The 21,617-nt window shown below is 40.2% G+C and overlaps 1 protein-coding gene and 1 long non-coding RNA gene across 2 annotated transcripts; both read right to left on the bottom strand.

The window, feature by feature from the left end:
• Window positions 1-447: 447 nt before the first annotated feature.
• Window positions 448-905, bottom strand: LOC122656683. The gene is made up of 3 exons (XR_006332140.1): window positions 881-905; window positions 705-780; window positions 448-566 (listed from the first exon to the last, which is right to left on the bottom strand). It is a non-coding gene; the product is annotated as an uncharacterized LOC122656683 (long non-coding RNA).
• A 3,475-nt stretch (window positions 906-4,380) lies between these two features.
• On the bottom strand, window positions 4,381-21,418 carry LOC122656682 (solute carrier family 40 member 2). The gene is made up of 8 exons (XM_043851297.1): window positions 21,216-21,418; window positions 20,482-20,632; window positions 20,184-20,380; window positions 18,888-19,370; window positions 18,380-18,551; window positions 17,360-17,497; window positions 16,971-17,081; window positions 4,381-4,553 (listed from the first exon to the last, which is right to left on the bottom strand). Exons 1-8 carry the CDS (start codon window positions 21,338-21,340, stop codon window positions 4,437-4,439), a joined length of 1,494 nt encoding a protein of 497 aa, XP_043707232.1. The 5' UTR covers window positions 21,341-21,418; the 3' UTR covers window positions 4,381-4,436.
• Between the last annotated feature and the right edge of the window lie 199 nt (window positions 21,419-21,617).

The following is a 21,617-nucleotide window of genomic DNA, read 5'->3' as shown; positions in this document are numbered from 1 at the left end:
CCCAAAAAAAAAATGTTTCACTTTCAAGGGGCCTAGTTTAAACATCCAGGATTTTTCTATCTTTTCTTTTAATAAAAAAATTGTGTCCATATGGGCTTAAGATCGCCTACAACAATTCAAATTCCTAGCAGATTCATGGCCCAATTGGTGAAAATTTAAAGGACTAAATGACTGAGTTCATGTCCACCATTGGCAATTAGAACAGTCATGGTTGCTTCAGGACAAGTTGTTGCTAATAATTCTTATAAACACTTCAATAGCTCAGCATAAATATTTTACTTGACATTGCAAAACAGAGCATACTTAAAAGAATCATGATTCTCTGTGATTTTTACATTCCCACCTGACAAATGAATTCAAAAATAGCCATTTTCCCTCAGTTCTGACCAAATCGTCATGGAATGTGATCTCCAGTTATGATCCAAATGCAAAGTACCTCTACTCTTCTTCCCAATTACTTGATGTCTTCCCAATTTTTTGGAGAACCCTCATCACTTCTTCGGTTGTTACATTACCAGTCACAGTGATTTTGTTCAGCTTTGTATCAATATTGTATGTTTCAATATCTGTCACCCACAAAATTCAACTTCTTTTAATAGAAATTAATGAGACACAGGATTAATGAGACACAGAGAGAGAAAAATAAAGATATATTACAGAACATAACAAGAAAGAAAATAAATGATAAGAGATATGAGAATAACCTTCAATCTTTTTAATGGCTTTTAAGATCCTCTTGATGCAGTCTTCACAATGCAAACCTACCTTCAGCTCCACCACCTATAATCCAGTGCAAGAGATTATATATATACACTAATTAAACTTTTTTTAAAATTTTCTTTTATAACTTTTGATTGAATGACTAAGGAGAGAAACTTACAGTAGCCATTGAGATTAATTAATGGCTTCAATGAGATGAGCTGCAAATCTTGAAGAAAAACCCTTCGAAGCTAAAGGATTTTAGAAAAACTGAAAGAGAACTCTTGTGTTTGCTCGAGTCTGGAAAGATCTTTACCACATTAATTTTTATATAAAACACAAGAAAGAAAGGAAACAAAAGGTATAAGGAAATGCCTTTTAGATTCGTTCTTTTTGGTGATGGGACAAAAAAAGTAAAGTAGTTCACAATTAATTTCATAGGGAGAAGGTAAAGTCCTAAAGGGGCACCGACCTACCTGGTGCCCACTTTGTTGTGATATTAGTCAATATGATGGCTTGGCTCTTGACTCCAAACCCAAGCTTTAGAATTGCATTAGCTGCCTAATGTATTCATATTTGAAAAATCTTTCTTTAGGGTATTTTCACATTTTTGTGAATTATATGTGTTGGGACTTGGGTGTTGGTAGGGATGTAAATGAATAGTTAAAATTCGTTTTCGTATCTATTTAGCACCATCAGAATCCGTTCGAAAACTAAACGGATAGGCTATAGTTATCCGAAAAGCTATATTTACATGTAAACGGATAAAATATCCAATCCGTATCTGTGTCCGTATCCATTTAGCACTATCCGAATCCGTCCGAAAGCTAATCGGATGCAGATATAGCACTATCCGAGCCGAATCCGATCCGTTTACATCCCTAGGTGTTGGCCATGTTGGGTTCAGCCATATGTTTGGTGTTGGACCATGTTTGGTCCAACCCATGTGTAGTTGAGTGCCAATGAACTAGCATGTACAATTTTTGTTTACTGATCTTTGTAGGATTCAAAGAGTCACTTTTTAAAAAAATTTCTTCAAAGACAAGAAAGTGAGAGAGTGAAGAAGAATGGCTTAGCTTGGTTGAGAAGTTAAGGAGAAGGGTTTCTTGGAGTTCTTGGAGAAAGGTTACAGATTTTTCTTCAGGAAGTTTACTCTCACGGTTAGTCATTCTTGAAGCTGATTATTCTATATTTTACATTCTTGTTCAGTTGCTCGACTACAGTTATGGTTTGTGATTGTTGGTTGAAAACTCCGAATTTTGGGAGAAATCATTGGTGGATCTTCAGAGGTGATTTAGTGGCATCTTATTGGTGTGTGTGAGGTAACCAAAAATGTAATCTCTTCAAGTCTTATTGTTTTCAAATTTCTCTCAATCTTGTTATAAACTCAAGTTTTGGGCATAAACTTTATAAATGAAACCTTATGATTCTTATTTGATGTTAGTGGATTGCTCTCGGAGTTGTCTCGTGACTTTTCCCCTTCAGGTGAAAATGTTTTAATTTCCACATTATATTTGATGTTTGATTGATTCTGTTGCATACGATTTCGTGAGCAACACATGTTCTTGTGAGCTATATAAGCCATGTATATGGCTAAGCCATGAAATTTGATCTTATCCAAATTGTTTATTCCTTCAGCTGTCCCTTTCTATCACCAATAGTCACTCTCTCATGCTCTTGCTGCCAGCTGCAATGCTGAAGAACTCTCTCTCTCTCTCTCTCTCTCTCTCTCTCTCTCTGTTTGTTTAATAAAAGCTTTGTAAAAGAACGGCAGGTGAGGCTTCATCACTCGCTATCCCAGAGAATCAAAAAGCATAGCATGACATTTTCTTTATGTGGCACTTTCTGTGGTTTCAATTTTCAATCCCAGCTCACACACAAAACCAAAAAACAGCAAAAAGTAGTTTCTTGCACGGCAAGATGGCCGCGTAATTTCAACTTTTTAGCTTTGCATTGGCCGACATCAATACTAAATAGACATAGATCATGGTTTGAGGAATCGATATCGGATCGATCAATTCGTATTATACTCAGATTCTTCTTGTTTTTCTGCTTTTATTTTGTACTTTTAATTTTTATAGGGCGATTTTGGTAAATTTAAGTTACCAAAAAAAAATTATTGGTATCAGTTCTTACTGATGCCGATTTGTAGTCGATCACATATCGGTGGATCAATACGGGCAAATGGTAAAACGCTTATTAAAAAAAAATCAATTTTTAAATGAATCTAAGGTAATGCTGATCTGGGTCGATATTGGCCGAGAAAGATACTGTATCTGATACCAATTCCTAATTCCGTATCGATGATACAATATGAATAGAAAGTAAAATAATCAAAATATAATATGATATCGATATCTTTGAGGGAAAAAAGCCTGATACGGAAACTACAGACCGATAAATATTGGTATCAATATCGATATCGGAACTGGCTTATTTATGGATAGAAGAGAAGCAAAATGGTACTTTACCAGGCGAATCTGCTGTAGGACTTAGATGGACCACACCAGACAACCCTAATGACCGACCTACCTTCTTCTTCTGAAGGAAAAAAGAATAAAAACTCCCTTGAAAAATATATGCACATTCATCTCAGGCCTTCCAATGCTCTGATTAAATTTACTCCCATGTCTGAGGTGGAGTTGGGACCAATCAGTGGTTACCACTTGTCTCCATTTCTAGAGGTCGAAAATATCTAGCTGGCCCGGCCACTTTTGTCCGAGCCCAACCAGGACAAGACCAACCCCCCCCCCCCCCCAAAGGCTGGTCATGGCATAGATTAGTGTCCAATCTTATGGGCTTGGGTCTTCAAATTCGGCCCATCCATTTTTAAAAAATTTTCACACTAATATTCATATTCTATTGTTAATTTATAGTTAAGGAAAATACCCTCATTTTCAAATACTTTTTCTAGGGTTAAGTCCAACAGCTCTTTCTATTCACTGTAAAGGAATATAAACAGACAAATCCTATACATCAATTCAGAGGGGGGTGAATGTTCACGTACGTCTCACAGCTGTTCAAATGGAACATTCCCACAGAATTGATTCCATCTGAACGGCTGTGAGTTGTTCATGTACGCTCACGTACGTGAATATTCCCTGCACTCATCTCAGGTCTATTCCCTATTTAGTAATTGAAACAGACATGTTAAAGTAACCCTTCATTTCCCTTGCTAAAACAAATCTAATGGGTATTTCAGTTGAAGCTCTACTCTCCATTTTTTTTTTTTGGTGGGTGGGATGAGAGGAGGGGTAAGGGTTGCTGAAAGCTCTCAGCTTCCTATTATTTACTGCAGGAGGTAGGAGGTTAGCAAGGAGGACATTGGTGAATGGTGACCAAAACAGAGATCATTGACATTCAATAGTTTTTTCAAGTCCATACAAACCATTTGATACACAAAGACTTGGACTTGGATCTGTGGAGGAATAGCATTAGGGTTTAGAGAAATGGAGGATTTCTTTAATGGTGTTTAGGCCTTAATTTGGCCGTATTTTACTGTATTTTTTGTTACAGTTATGGATTTAATTTAATAAAACCTGCATCATTTGCCAGAACTTTTAAAATTTTCATCAATTTTCTTCTACATTACAGATGACAACACAAATCTACTATGCCCATACTTACATGAGGAGCTACACCAATCGACTGGTCTCATCCAATCCATTTTCCTTGAACAAAAAGAGCTTTCACAAATGCATCTCATTTACCTTATGATATCATTACCAGCGGATCCTTCAAAATAGCTTGTCAAAATGAAAGAGGTGCTTCCGAACACGATAGATATGCAAAGTATAGAGTACTGCAGCTAGTGTTACTAATACAAATGACAAGATTATCAAGTCCCCAAAATCCTGGTCAAGAAATCAGTAATAGAACCAAGATTAGCATATATATTTCAATATATGTAAATAAAGCTTCTTATTGCAACCAATTGTTCCATTTGTTAACAGTGTACCACACATACATAGATATCGAGATTTTGTTTTTCTACCTTCGCACCCCCACCCCACAGTTATTCTTAAACTCCAGTTCATACATTGTAGGTCATCACTGTTGAATCAAGAAACTCAACCACATCTTCCACTGGACAATGGTGGTAATTAAAATACTAATTCAGGGAGTGGATGTGCTATTAGTTGATGCTTCATCAATTTATTGTGTTCTTTCACAATAGCTTGGCTATCTGACAAAAAAAAAAAAGGGCATACCCAGTGCTCGAGGCTCCCGCCATTGCAGGGTCTGGGGAGGGTCATAATGTACGCAGCCTTACCCCTGCTTTCCCAGAGAGGCTGTTTCCAGACTTGAACCCGTGACCACTTGGTCACAATGGAGCAACCTTTACCGTTGCACCAAGGCCCACCTCTAGCTTGGCTATGTGACAATATATTTCAAAATGATACAGGATCAGTATGCAATCAAGAACCAATTGTTATTAAGGAGTGTGCCTATGTAACTGATGCACGTCATTGTGCGCCTTGCGCTTTTGTGCGCTTGTGTGGTTCAATTGCTCTGTTCAAACAAACAAATAAAGCTTGCTCTATAATTTTGCAACTTTGTTTTGTTATGAAGCTTAGGTTTTGTCATCATCCCCATTGTGTTTGTCGCTAATTACTCATGGTTTTGGATAGGAAAATGATGTTATTGTCATATTTTAATAAATGTTGCAAGTAATTGTTGTCAACTGTAATATTGTGTATGTATATTTCCCTGTATCTTTCTTTCCTTGTTTAGATATTGCCGGCACTCATGTATTTATTCCCATCAATGCAATGAAGTTTGTATACAGCTTTTACCAAAGTTAACATGGTACATAATTGTAAAAGCATCGCCTAGGAGTCCAAGCGCCTTGGTCGACATGGGCGCCTAGGTGGGTGCTTTGGACGCCTTGGTAGGGCTGTAAATGGATAACCGAAAATCCAAATTCAATCCGCATCCGTATCCGTTTAGGGACATCCGTATTCGTTTAGAGATATCCGGAGAAAAATCCGAATACTTAATAATAAAAAAATTAAGTAAATAATGATCTTAAGGGTTTTTGAAGATTCAATAGGTTCTAGAATACGAGGAAAAGAGAATCATGATCTAAGAGATATGGATTGAGAGTGAATTGTATCCGCTAGGGGGAGGGAGGTCCGGGTTACACAAGGCAGAGATGTAAACGGATGGTCGAAAATCCAAATTTGATCTGCATCCCAATCCATCCGAATCCGTTTAGAGGTATCCGTATTCGGTCAGGGTATCCGGATCCGATCACATCCGATCCATTTACAGGCCTACGCCTTGGTCGCCTTGATTTTGGACCCTCTCCCATGCCTTTGGTTGCCTAGATGCCGTGACAACTATGACATGCTATCAGAGCCTTACCTATTCTACCCTACTCTGTTATGCCCTGTATGATCCATCTCTGGAAACCCCAGTGGTTCCGCTACCTTCCTATTGACCCCAGCCATCGGCAATCTAAACCTCTCAACGATCTGGAAACACTCAGCGATCAGAATCCCTCTGTCCTCGCCTCATTACCCCCCATCTCCTTCACGTAGTCCATCACTGTCTCCAATAGAACTTGCAAATCAAACACCCTACAACTCCATTATCAGACGCCAATACACCCACCCGATCACAACCTTGTCCAAATCTCAGAAACACAAGCCTTAGACCCACGCTTGCAAACCCCAGTTCTACCCCTTTCCCTGATCTCTCCCTCTACTCACCCTCTCTGTTCACCCTCTTTGCCCACCCACCCATTCGTCTAACTAGGCTCTTCCTGTTACCCCTCCTCCCCCTCTGGAACCCATTCATCACCTGAACCCGCCAACCACCGCACCACGAGCCCCCCACTCCTACTACCCCCACCTGCACCCAGCTGCAACCTCCTCCCTTTTGCATGTCCTCTCCCCCACCTTCACAAACACCACCGCCTCCAAAATCCCAACTTACCCCTCCTTTCACGAAACCCGTACTTGCCCCTTATCCCACCGTAACCCTTGAATCCAGCCCAATCCCACACAACCCCCAACCCTTGACCCCTTGCATCCAGCCTAACCCCTACTTAAACCAAATATGACCCAATCCAACCCACTACTTGAACCCAGACCATCCCCCAGCCCAATCCGTTCACTACTCAAACCGAACTCGTACACCCTGTCCCTACACCCTGCTAACACCTGTTGTTGTTCGATCCCCTAGGATCGCACCTACCCTGTTGAGATGTTTTTTATTTTTCATCGTCGTTGCTTGTGACATTTTGTGAGATCTACTATTCCTTGTTATCTATTTCCAATGTCTATCTAGCCTGCCATTGTCTACACTTGTACCAATCCCAATGTCTCGTCATCCGAACCAGAACATGATTCACTATACTACCGATGTTGCAGTTATAGCTGACTCTTCTTCACCATCCACTTGCTACTCCACTGTTGATGTTCAGGCAATGATCGACCATGTTCTCTCTCATTCTAGTACAACCCAATCTGTCACTGCTTTCTCAACCACATCAGGCAACTTCTCGTGGTTCATTGATTCTGATGCTTGCAACCACATGACTCATGACCCCTCTTTATTTAGTTTAAAAACTATTTCCCTTTCTTTACCATCCATTTAAAACTACCAATGGGTCCTCTCCCCACATTAGTTACACTGGTCAGGTCTCCATGCCTCATTTATCTATTTCCAATGTCTATCTAGTACCTGACTTAATGCGCAATCTGCTTTCTAATAGTCTACTGTGTAATCTTGGTTATAACATAATTCTTTCTCAATCTGGTTATGTTGTGCAAGATCCACAGACGGGCTTGTTGGGGGTACAATGTCTTGTATTTTGGTAAAATTCATGTATATGGTTTCGCTATAAATATGTAGTGAGGGTTCTTTCTCTGTAATGCAATTAGAGAGAGGTGTGAGGACGAGCGGGTGTAACCTTATTCTCCATTGATAGTGAAACATATCTCATCACACCGTGGACATAGGCAATCTTGCCGAACCACGTAAATCCTTGTGTTCGTTTGTTTGATTGTTGTTTGCAATTTCCGTTCTTTTATGCATCGTTTTAGGATTTGTTTTTTTAACAGGGCCAAACCATTGGGACAAGCCATAAAGTTTGTCTCTTGTTTGAGCTTTCCTCCCTTCACCTTCCCAAAAACATCGTTGCTGCTTCTATCCAATCGTAATGGAATTCCCAATTAGGTCTTACGTCAATTTCTCGTGTTCATTGTCTAGCTTCCAGTGGGGTTCTGTTTGGATAGATGATTTTGACTGTCCAGATTGCATTCTTGCCAAACAACCTGCTTTACCTTTTAGTAACAGTACTTCTGTCTCATCTTCTCCGTCTGGTCTCATTCATTCAGATGTTTCGAGGCCTAGCCCAATCCCCACCAAAGGTGGTTCGCCTTATTTTTCTATATTCATTGATGATTATGCTTGGTTTAGGTGGAACTCATTTCATTCTCACTCTAAGCTTTTATCCATCTATCACAATTGTGCTTGTATGGTCCTTCATCTAGTCCTCCAAAAACATACAAGTTTCAAAACAGTGTCTCTGAACAAAAACACCGCCACATTTTAGACACTACTCATACCCTTTTTTTCTTTGTCAAACTTACTTCATCATTCTAGGGATACTGCATTAACTTCTCTCTTCACTACAAATCGTACTCTATCTGCGGTAACTCAAAACTTCTCTCCTCATGAACATTTATATGGAATTACTCTAAATTATTCTATAGAGGGCGGGCCCTGGTGCTACAGTAAGGTTGCTCCATTGTGACCAATAGGTCGCAGGTTTGAGTCTGGAAACAGTCTCTCCGCAAAACAGGGGTAACGCTGCGTACATTATGAACCTCCCCAAACCCTGTAATGGCAGGAGCCTCGTGTACTGGGTACACCCTTTTTTTTTTACTCCAAATTATTCTATCCTTCGTGTTTTTTGTTGTGTTTGTTACGTTCTTCTTCCTGACAAAGAGTGCAACTCTCTCCTTACACTGCAATGTGTTGTTTTCTTGGCTATGGCATCGAACATAGGGGTTGTCGGTGCCAAGACCTTGTTGCTGGTCGTCTTCGCATATCTTGTCATGTTGTCTTCTAAGCAAACAGTCTCTTCTGCAGTATCTCTCATAGGGTTGCAATAGAGTTGGGTTGGGCCTGGCTTTATAAAACCGCAACCCAACCCTAAGTCCCCTTGAATGGGCCAGACCCAAAAAATCCAATCCTGACCCACCCTCAGGGCTTGAGCTGGGCTCACCTTGATGGCCCTCACCATGGGGAGGGGGAAGGGAGATGCAGGGGCTAGGCCAGGCCAAGGAAAAGAAGAAGAAGATGAGGCCAAGTTGGGCTGGGCTGGGTCGGGCTAAGCCGAAGGCCTCAACCCTGCCCCAGCCTAGCTCTAACTCAGGGCCAGAAATTCCCAGCCTTGATCTGCCCTCAAGGCCAGGGTATCTCAGCCTAGGCCCTGTTTGGGCTCAAGGCGGACTCAGGCCAACAGGGCCATACTTGCACCCCTAATCTCTCATGTCTCAGACTTCCCCTGAATTTTTCTCCCCTTCCACTTTCTTGCCTGAACCTATAGCAGATTTTGTCCTCCCGCTCCGCCGGCCAGCTCTCCTCCCTTAGGAGTTCCTAAACCTGACAATCCTCTCATCACTCCACCTGCTCTTAACTTTCCTCCTGCACCGGCTCTTACCATTGCACCACCTGCTCTTGACTCGTAGACTACTTGTCTCCTACCCAATGGTACTAATCCATCTGTGGTTTCCTCTACCGTCCCTTCTCGTTGATATCTTAACCGAGTAAGAAAACAATCTATCCATCTTTATGATTCCCATTGTTATTTTTCTTCCCTTGTTTCTTTACATGAAGCTACCGCCTTCTGTGAGACTTCTACTAATCCTCACCGGCAAAAAGCAATGGCAGATAAGCTTGATGCCCTTCACAAGATTCATACCTGGGATTTGGTTAATCTAATCTTTGACAAAACTGCAGTTGGACGTAAGTGGGTATATAAGATCAAGACTCGATTTGATGGATCAATTGAGCGGTACAAAGCCTATTTAGTTGCAAAAGGATACAATCAGGAATATGGCACTGACTATAAAGATACTTTTTCCCTTATTGCTTGATTGGCCTCTATCCGGACTCTCATTGCCGTGGAGGCCGTCCGTCAATGGTCTCTTTTTTAGATGGATGTCAAAAATGCCTTTCTGAAAGGTAATCTATAGGAAGAGATGCACATGAAGCCACCTCTAAGATATCCTATTCGTCCTCATCTGGTGTGTCACTTACAATGTGCTTTATATGGTGTCAAACAAGCTCCTTATGCATGGTTAGATAAGTTTAGTTCCACAACCTTTGAGTTTTCTCTCTCGGTATGCCTGCATGATACTGCTCTTTTTATTTGGCGTACTACCTCTGAGACTATACTTTTAATGCTATACGTGGATGATATTCTAACTACAGGGGAAGATAATGCAGGAATACAGTCCTTAAAACTTTCTCAGTTAGCATTTAGAGATGAAGGATCGTAGGCCACGACAATATTTTCTTGATCTTGAAATTTTCTCTGCCGTTAATGGATATTTTTGTCACTAGCCAAATATGCTTCTGATTTATTATCCCATGCAGGGATCATTGATAACAAAACTGTTGACACCCCCCTTGATTTCAACACCAAACTAAGAGCAACTGATGGAGAACTTCTGGTCGATGCTACCCTTTATCGTCAACTTGTCAGTAGCCTTGTGTACTTGACAGTTACTCATCCTGACATTGCCTATATTGTCCATCTTACCAGTTAGTTCACGACTTCCCCTCGATCCCTTCATTTTTCTGTCGTTCTTCAAATTCTTTGCTATGTCAAGGTCACACTATTCATGTATTACTATACTCCCCAGCTCCTCTCCTTAGTTGAGGGACTATTCCGATGCTGACTGGGCAGGTGATGCTATTGATCGGCGTTCTACAACAGGCTATTGCTTCTTTCCTGGTGACTCTCTTGTCTCTTGGCGTAGTAAGAAACAAATTATTGTTGCTTGTTCTAGTACTGAAGCCGAGTACCATGCTCTTGCTGATACAATTTATGAACTTACCAACCTACATATTTATTTGCCAAAATACATCCTTCTGGTCGTTTTCATTCGTTGGTGTCCCTCAAGTTGGTTTTCTCCGATCAACCTTGAGTTTGAGATGGGCGTTAGTTGTAATATTGTGTAAATATTCTATATATTTCACCTGTATCTTTCTTTCCATGTATTTAATTTCCTTTTTTAGATATTTCCATGTTATATGGCACTCTTGTGTATTTAATCCCATCAATGTAATGAAGTTTATCTATAGTTTTACCAAAGTTTATAATTCTATATTATATTTAGCATTTATGTGAATTACACAATACTTTTAAGTTTATTTTATGTGTATATAGTAACATGAACTTGATTGCTGTGCTCAAACTTCAAAATGGTGTATCTCTGTTTGAGCATATTTATCCTTTTTTCCCTTAATTTACTAACAAAGTAAGATCTAGGTTATTTTCTTGCCTTTTAGCAACTCTATTTGTACTTAGGCCCTTTATTTGTGCCAATTTCTAAATAAATTTGTGAATTATTTAAAATGTACATGGAACATAGTGTGTTGAGATGTGTTACCCGATATTATAAGGGTATTTTTGGTTTTTTATTTATGCTTTATTTATGTACTTTTGAACAAGGGTAGGATTGTACTTTGGGCTGTGATACTATTCACGTGAACAGTGTCATGAACAGTGTCATGAACAGTGTTTCCCTTTGTAATCTCTTTTATTATTATTATTATAAATAGAGAACTTGACTGATCTCATTGATCATTCAAGCCATTCACGAAATTCCTGTTTTGTTAACATGGCATCAGAGCCAAATACACTCTGATCTAGGTTTTCAAAACCCACCTCCCTCCCTTCGATTTTTTTCTCCTTCCCTCCATCGAGCTTCTTCCCTTCTTCTTTCTTCCTTTCTTTTGGTTCTTCTTCTCCCATTAGGGCAGCACTACTGAGGTGATCGTAATGATCTAGCTGCTGCCCCAATATACCTCCTTTTTTATACCTCTTTTTTTTTATCGAGTGGAGCTGAAGCACTATCTGCGATTTGAAGATTCCTATTTTTTTTTTGGAGATCAGGCCTCTGCATCTGTTTCGGCTGCATCTTCTATTGTGGGATCTTTATTTGATATTGTTCTCAGCCCTTATTCACTTCATCGATTGGTTGAAGACCCCACCCTTATCGATCTCTCTTCTCGGATTTTTTCAAAACCCGACATTAATCGATCTTGGGGTTGGGCTGTTGGTTCTCTGCATCTGATTGGCACCCTTGCTGCCTTCATTCGACATCATTCCCAACCTACATATCTGAGATTTTTTGCTCCAATACATGCCTTTTCTATTGGGGGTTGATTCCAGAATTTTTTTGGATATTTTTTGGCTGTTTGCTGCTTCATTAAAGATTGGTTACCTGCTGCAATGATTGGTTCAGATTCTTCTTCGGCCTCTTCTGGCATTGATGGCCAGCCCCGCACTGATTTTCTTCCCCTTGTTGTCCCAATCAAACTTGATGGCTCTAACTACCTGAAGTGGTCTTGGTCTACCTATTTGGCAGTAGCTGGCCGTGGCCTCACTGGCCATCTTCTTGGGACAACAACTAAACCAGTGGAAGAGGGTTCTCAGCTCAACAAGTGGTTATCGAATGATGCGATGGTGATGTCCTACTTGATCCATTCTATGCAAAGGGATATCTCAGATAATTTTCTTCTACTGGACACTGCCCATACTATTTGGAATGGTGCCAAAGAGACTTATGGTCGCACGGGGAATGATGCACTAGTCTATGAGATTAGAAAGAAGGCTAATGCCACTACCCAATAGGAGCTCTCTGTCTCCAAATACTATGCTGCCCTCAAGAACATGTGGCAGCAATTGGATCATTACTCCGAATATGAGCCCTCTACTGCTACTGATCTGGCTGCCTATCGCAAACACGTTGATAAAATACGTGTTTATGATTTTTTGGCTGGACTAAATATGGAGTTTGATCCTATTCGGGTGCAAGTGCTTGGGCAGTCCCCTTTTCTATCCCTAGAGCAGGCCTTTGCCTTGGTTCATAATGAGGAATCTCGTCGGGCTGCTATGCTGCATTCCTCTACTGTTGATCGCTCCGCCTTGCAAGTTGCTTCCAGATTCCTTCTCTTACCACTACGATGGTGGTACTGCTGTCCCTAAAGGTCTGTCAAGTGTGAACACTGCAACAGGTTCTATCATACTAAGGCTCAATGCTGGAAGCTCCATGGGAAGCCTGCTGATTTTGAGGAAAAGAAAGCCCGTGGGAAGTTTAAGCCCAAGGCTCATATGGCTGATTCTCCTACTACTGCTGCTGCTGCACCTTCATCTGACATTGGGCTTACCCAAGATGAGCTTCTAGCTTTCCGTCGCATGCTACAGGCCTCTTCCGCTGCCTCCACTACAGCATCTACACCTGCTGCCCCTCCTGGTTCTAATTTTACCTCAGGTACTCCAGTCAGTAGTCTGTGTGCATCGGCTATATCTAGTCCTTGGATTATAGATTCTGGTGCCACTGACCACATGACTGGCTCCTCCCATGTATTTCATCTTTATTCTCCATCTTCTGGCAAAGTTAGTGTTCGAGTAGCTAATGGTTCCCTTTCTCCTATTAATGGGAAGGGTTCCATACGCTGCTCACCTACCCTTTCATTAAAATCTGTTTTGCATGTTCCGTGCTTTTCTACCAACCTTCTCTCTATTAGTAGTCTAACTAGAGATCTGAACTACAAACTGACTTTTTTTCCTTCTCATTGTGTCATACAGGATCTGGAGACCGGGCACACGATTGGGGGTGGTAAGATGCAGGGTGGTCTCTACTTACTTGACCCGGGTCAGCCTTCTACTTTGCATTCGGCTTCCTCTACGGCTCATCATTTACAGTCCACCTCGTCCCCTGACCTTCATCTCTGGCACTGCCGACTTGGTCATCCATCCCTTAGTACTTTGTCTCTTTTGTTTTCGAGCTTGATTAAGCATTGTAATAGGAATGAGTTTTTATGTGAGGCTTGTGTTTTGGCTAAACAGACTCGTTCCAGTTATTCTTCATTAAATAAAAGACGTGAGTTTCCTTTTGCTTTGGTTCATTCTGATGTGTGGGGCCCTGCCCGTTGTATTTCCCTTTCTGGTCATCGATGGATTGTCTCGTTTATTGATTGTTATACTCATGCCAGTTGGGTGTACATGATGAGCCATAAAAGTGAGGTCTTCCGCTGTTTTCAGTTATTTCATCGTATGGTTCAGACCCAATTCAATGCCACCTTGTGCATTTTACGCAGTGATAACGACAGAGAGTACATGGAGGGTCAGTTCCAACTTTATTTGGCTGCACATGGTATTGTCCATCAGACCAACTGTGTTGACACACCTGCCCAGAATGGGGTTGCTAAAAGGAAAAATAGACATCTCCTTGAGGTAGCCCGGGCCATTATGTTTGCACGGCAGGTTCATTCTCACTACTGGGGTGATGCCATTCTTACCGCTGCTTATCTCATCAACCGTGTGCCTACCCGTGTCCTTGATGGTCGTTCCCCCGTTGATCTCCTCCAGGGTTCCCCTTCCTTTGTGGTTCCCCCCAAAAATTTTGGTTGTGTTTGCTATGTCCGCAATCATCATCCTCATGGGAAATTTGATCCACGGAGCATTCGGTGCATTTTTCTGCGCTATTCTGCGACCCAGAAAGGATATAAGTGTTACCATCCACCTTCTCGTCGTACTTTTGTCTCCATGGATATTGTCTTCCATGAGTCCTTATCATATTATTCCCAGACACCTCTTCAGGGGGAGCAGAATCAGGGTTTTGAAGATGTGTCTGCTATTCTTCTGGCTTCTATTCAGGGGGAGCCCTCTGTAACTTCAACTCCTATAGTGGCTCCTATTCAGGGGGAGCGTAGACCAGACAGTCAAATCCCTGTTGATAAGGTATATACCCAGGAGCGCACATGACAAGTTGAGACTACCACCACCACCATACCACCTCCACAATCATCTGCACTTGATCCAGATCCAGACCCTACTACATCATCTGGTAAGGATCCTTCCCTTGACTTACCTATCGTTGTTCGTAAAGGCGTTAGGTCATGCACCTAACACCCCATCTCCAATGTTGTTTCCTATGATGCTTTATCTCCTTCCTATCGTGCATTTGTTTCTTCTCTTTCCTCTGTTTCTATTCCTCATAAATGGCAGGAAGCGATTGCAAATCCAAAGTGGAAAGCAGCCATGATGGAAGAAATGACGACCTTACTTAAAAATGAGACATGGGAGCTAGTTGTTCTTCCTTCGGGTAAGAAACCAGTCGGGTGCAAATAGGTATTTGTTGTCAAGCAGAAGCCAGATGGAACAGTGGATAGATATAAAGCCAGGCTTATGGCCAGAGGCTTCACTTAGACTTATGGGATCGACTACCAGAAGACATTTGCCCCTGTTGCGAAGTTGAACAGTATCCGGGTCTTACTGTCTTATGCTGTCAACTTTGGCTGGGACCTACAGCAGTTGGATGTAAAAAATACATTTCTTTATGGGGAGTTGGAAGAGGAGGTTTATATGGATGTTCCTCCGGGTTTTTCCTCTGACAAGACCCATGGGAAAGTTTGTAGGCTCAAAAGGGCACTCTATGGGTTGAAGCAATCTCCATGGGCATGGTTTGGTAGATTTCATAAAGCCATGGTCTCCTGTGGATACAAACAGAGTCATGCTGATCACACTTTGTTCATCAAGCAAAAGGCAGAAAGGGTCACTCTTCTCATAGTTTATGTTGATGACATAGTTGTGACTGGTAATGATACAGATGAAGTTTCTCACCTGAAGGCTTTCTTGGGACGGGAATTTGACATAAAAGATCTAAGACAGCTAAGATATTTTCTTGGGATTGAAGTTGCCCATTCTCCAAAAGGCATTTTTCTCTCCCAGAGAAAGTATGTTCTAGATTTACTATCAGAGACTGGTTTGCTTGGTTGTCATCCTTGTGACACTCCCTTAGAAGCTACTACCCGTCTGCAAGAGAAGGATGGTGAACCTGTTGATAAGGGCAGATATCAAAGATTAGTGGGCAAGCTGATTTATCTCTCCCACACCAGACCAGATATTGCCATTGCTGTGAGTCTTGTGAGCCAGTTCATGCATGCTCCTTATTCCACTCACATGGCTGTTGTTCTTCGTATTCTCCATTACTTGAAGTCAGCTCCAGGTAAGGGGATCCTTTTGTCTCCTCGTGACCATCTTCGCATTGAGGTTTACACAGATGTTGACTGGGGTGGTAACCCTGACAGGAAATCTACCTCCGGCTATTGTACTTTTGTTGGAGGAAATCTAGTCACATGGCGGAGTAAAAAGCAAAATGTTGTGGCAAGATCTAGTGCTGAAGCTGAATTCCGTGCTATGGCCCAAGGCATATGTGAGTTACTGTGGCTTCAGAGTTTACTCTTTGATATCCGTGGTTCTGTTCATCTTCCAATGATGTTGTACTGTGACAACAAAGCAGCAATTAGCATTGCCCACAATCCAGTGCAGCATGACCGTACCAAACATGTGGAGATTAACAGACACTTCATCAAGGAGAAGTTAGAGAGTGGGCAGATTTGTATTCCTTTTGTGAAGTCTGGAGATCAACTGGCTGATGTCTTCACCAAAGGGTTGAGTGGGAAGCTGTTTTATCCTAGTCTAGTCAAGTTGGGCATGTGTGATATCTATGCCCCAACTTGAGGGGGAGTGTTGAGATGTGTTACCCGATATTATAAGGGTATTTTTGGTTTTTTATTTATGTTTTATTTATGTACTTTTGAACAAGGGTAGGATTGTACTTTGGGCTGTGACACTGTTCACGTGAACAGTGTCGTGAATAGTATCGTGAACAATGTTTCCCTTTGTAATCTCTTTTATTATTATTATTATTATTATTATAAATAGAGAGCTTGACTGATCTCATTGATCATTCAAGCCATTCATGAAATTCCTGTTTTGTTAACATAGTGTTTAAATTAATTATACATTTATTTGAAAAACAGTGCACCTCAAATCCTTCAGGAGTGCACCTTGCTTTTCTCCTCGAGCCTAAGTTTTCAGGAGGCCTTTGTGCCTTAAGGGTGTCACGGGCTGCTAACAACTTCTAACCAGGAGCTATTTGCATGTGAACATATTCATAAAACCATATTTTTTAAACAAGCAGTACACTACATTAATCATGTTTGAGGATGTTCACCTGTGGGTTGGAGATGATTATTCCCATGACATAAGTCAACAAATCCAACATAGACTGAAGTGAGTTCTGGACACCTCCCACAATACAACGATCAGATTCAGGAACATGATCCTAAGAAGGCACACAAAAAATTAGATGAAGCAGCTTCTGAGTTGTCCCTTAAATAAATTTTGAAAAGAAAAGAAAAAGTAGATCAAGTTTTTAATGAAAATCGAGTCAATTAGTCAATGAGACATAAGACATAGCTGAGGAATTCAGTCAAACTAAATCTAAAAGTATTAAATTTTAATATACAGAGCTATTAGGGTGAAAACAACATTTTGGTTCAGAAAAAGAATACTCGTCGATAAAATCTATCCCAAATCTTAATCTTTAAGATGGATGCTAACCTGCATTTGCTGTATAACAGCTAAGTCAAACATCCACAATCCAAGACGAGATGCTGCAACTCCTCCCATCAACATCCATGCTGAGATGAAGCTGTTCTGTACCCATATTGAAGCAACACATACAAACAGCAAGGTCCACTGTCCAAGAGCCAGGTGAGTGTAAGACTAAGAAATATGCAGACAGCAAAGGGATATGAAAGCAGACTTCCTTAGGGACATAGTTAAGATGTGTTTGGCAGTGATTGTCTAATAGCCATAAATCTAAAGATTGTCCCTGGAAGGATCTCCTAACTTCATAGATAAGGGTATGTGAGAAACAGAATATTCCATAGCACTTAGCAGTTGTCACATAAAAGTGGGACCCTTTTTTGCATTAGATTTGTCATTGAATAAAATCACCAGTGGCAGAATATGTGCCAAACTAGAACCTCTGTACTGCATTTAGCATCACCATTGGATAAAGGAAGAATTATGAACTCAATTTTCATGATGAAACAAAAAGAAAAAAAATATATTGTTTGAGATAAATATACCAGGCCATATAAGCACAGCTTTGTGGCTCGGTATGTGTGTGTGTGTTTGGGGAGGGAGTTAAGCACCTGTGCTGTTTTATGAACCAAGAAACACCCAACTTCTGCATCTCTGCATAATATAAGCACATGCAGGTTGGGGGAATGGAGTTGGAAACAAACACCCCATTCGGCGCTCCATCCTAAATAATCTGCTCTGCCAAATTCAACTATAGTTGTTCTCATGATTCTTCTGGTCATTAAATGGCAATTCCCTTTCACCAGCAGGATTTAAACAGCATGCCATGCTTCGAAGTCTAGGTGACTAGGACCTGAGGTTTCTACTTAATATGCATTATGAATGTTGTACATAAATAACCATGCATTTAATTAATCCAAGGAAAAGTGATCATATTGATTACAAATATTTGGGATGAGAAAATGATAGCTCAACTTGGTGCAAAAACAACTTGGACCTTTTGCACCAAGTTTTGTAAAATGATGTTTGTACCTGAGTCCAGATTGACCATAATCCTGTTCGAAGAGTTGAAATACGCGATTGTACAAGCGGGTACAAAACTGTTGCAGCTATTCCAACTATAGCACTCACTCCACGTGCTATACCAATAACATAAGCAGGTATCCCTTTCCATTCCAGAGCAGCCGTCATTAATGTTCCGAAGCTGCAAGAAGAAAACAAAGATATGAGTGCACATGTCAATGATCTTGAAGTTCAAAGTAGAAAGACAATAAGGAACAAAATGTCTAGAAGAAGTCTATGGTACTTCTTCCTACATAGAAAGGATAATGTAGCATATAACACAATTTATGTGACCGACATGAAATTAGATTGTGCCATCTCATAGACATCCAAAGCCAGGAATCAACCCTGTAACTTGAACAAATCATCAGTCATCTTTATTGCTTTTTTCCTTCTTTGTTTTATTCCTGGACTTAGAACACAAGGCCAAATATCTTATTCTCTTTCTAATGTAGCATCAATATCAAGCATATCTCACCTTAAGACAGTAAAATACAATAAAGCTAGTGCAACTCCGGGAAGCACCACTTCTTGCTGTAAGTATACACTCCATGCGTCTATGTATGGGATCTTTGAAATCTGTTGAATTATTTTACTTTTCCAATTCTGCTCTCTCATTTCTAAATCACTTTCCGCATAAGAAAGCAAACTCTGTGTGTCCTCTGAAATATATGTACTCTGTAATGAATCACTTGGGGCAAGTCTCGCCATCCTTTTTTGATTGCTTTCACCTAGAGCCGGAATTCCATTAAGAACAGACTTTAGAAGCCAATACTGCAACCAAACAGATATAGAATTCCACAGTGCTAAAGTCATTGCAGATGCTTTCAGTGATACGAAGCTAATAATTAAGCCACTAAACACAGGGGCAAATAGCTTGCAACTCAGATCGATCCTTCTGATGACTGAATTCATCTTTGTCAATACTTCTGGAGATTTTCCATTTGAAATCACCACCACCCTGTCATTTCAATATAACGTAAACACTGAGAGATTCCCAATTAGATAAATCGGAACTTGATCCATTAATGACAGCACAGAGGTGAATTGCAAGAATAAATTTTGTTCATATGAGTAATTCTTAGGTTATTTTTTAAGATAATGACATAACTATTTTAAATGTCATTATAGAAACACAATGTCTAGGTCTTTGAGAAAAAAAATTGAACCTTTGTGAATGCATGCACAGAGATGCATAGTATTATATTGTGGTCGTATTCAACTAAATGGATTGAGCTTTTGTAGAACTGAAGTAGGATTGCAGTTTTAAACTTCAACCAGTGGAACAAATTGATTCTGCATGATAATTTTCAAATATTTCAAAAATAGTTTTCAGTTCAGCTTTTGTGGTTCTCATGGGGATTTTGAGAAAGAAAAAAACAAATATGGAGTTAAGCTTGGAAAACAGAGGATGAGAGGAATATATTGAAAACTGGTTCTTCAAATTAATATCATTAGAGCTTAAAGTTTGCAATGCCACGAAAGGATATTACAAAATGCTTTTAGCTACCTAGAATAAAAAGTTAACATACAACCAAATACTAAATTCATGACCACATGACAGAAGAAACATTACTAACTACACATTGATATAGCTTTGACAACACAAAGCCCAGAACTTAAACAACAGCAGCAGATTATTAGAAAAACCAACACAGTAGTAATCTGCTCTAGCCGGGTATTTTTCTTGTTTTTAAGAAGACAAATCATAACTCCATAAAGTTGAAGAAATTCTATTTATTATTGAACAATTCAAATTCTGCATCAGGGTTACCATTCTCTTTCTACCAAAATGGTGCCAGCTAGAGTTGAAAGCACACCAACTGCTCCAGAAATATTAGTTAAAACGACAAGTGATAGGAATGCCGGAAAATTTGTCAACTTCAAGCTTGAGTAGACTAGTAATACTATGACTGTGCCTCCAGCAACAATAAAGGAAAGATTTTGGGTCAACAACCAGAGTCTGAGAACCTGCCAGATAACAAGGTTAAGACGTAAAATTTCTTTGGCAAATGTTTGATTTTATTGTGAATGTCCGGAGTAAACAGTAGGAAAAACCAAGACTAGCCCACCTGAACATATGTCAACCTATCCACCCACTGCCCAACAACAGGACCAAATATTGCAGTAGATGTAGCTTCCACAACACCATAAATAGCAGCAAAGAGCAGAGAGTCTGGCCAAAGGTTGATCATGTATAAACCAACAGAGAATTCCCACATTCTGCAAGAAAGAACCTGAATGTCAAACAACAGAATAAAGATGGAATCCACAAAGAGAAAAAAAACCACCATCACTCAAACTGTTTGGGTCATACAAACTCACAAATAAGGGACCCTCTGGATTAAATTTTAACCCAGTTGAATGGAGGATCTAAATCATTCAAACTGTTTGATTCAACTGGGCTATCTGAAAATTTTTATGGTGGGTTTTTACCCAAAAATCAAGTTTTAGTTTTGGGGATACCACAGGGCAGTTTTGAAGAAAAAAAAATGTCAATCCATCAGTTAATGCCAAACCCACTAGAGTTCAAACCAAAGAAAGGGTAACCGAGAGAGATCGAAATCTAATTGTTTCCAAATAGAAGATGAAAAGTCATAATAACAAACAGTCCATAAACTCTCAAACCCAACATTTCAAAAAGAGAAGTTTACATGCAGAGCTCATCAAAACGTTTTGCAAACTGTCATAGTTAATAAGCAATCCAACTTCAGAAGAAAACGCAGTTGAGTCCAAAACAGTAAGTCAGGAAGAAAATTTAAGTAATCAAAGCCTAATAGAGAGAGAGAGAGAGAGAGAGAGAGACCTTGCTCCCCATCTAGCCAGAAAGTGGCCAACATACAAGCGTTTGATAAGAGAAGGGAAGTTGTTTTGCTGTGAAGATTCAGCAAGAAGAGATTGGTTCATGCCTTCTTCTATTTCAACTTTCATTCTCTGCTCCCACCAACTCTTCTTGAGTTTAGAGGCCTTAGGGAACAACGAGATTAGGATTAAGGGGAGTGTGTTAATCTGGTTGTTTGTGTTCATATTAAGGCTAATGAAGATGATAACATGATAATGATGAGCATGGTGATAAAAAATGATGATGATGATGATGATGATGATATGGATTGGCAATGTCAGTGACATCCATGCATGGTGCAATCCCCATGTTTCTGTTAGATACTAAGGAAGAAGCAGTCAAAAATTCCCAATAATAATACTAATA

Source organism: Telopea speciosissima, chromosome 3 (assembly GCF_018873765.1).
Source record: "Telopea speciosissima isolate NSW1024214 ecotype Mountain lineage chromosome 3, Tspe_v1, whole genome shotgun sequence".
NCBI lineage: Eukaryota > Viridiplantae > Streptophyta > Magnoliopsida > Proteales > Proteaceae > Telopea > Telopea speciosissima.
This window is presented reverse-complemented; position numbering and strand designations above follow the sequence as displayed.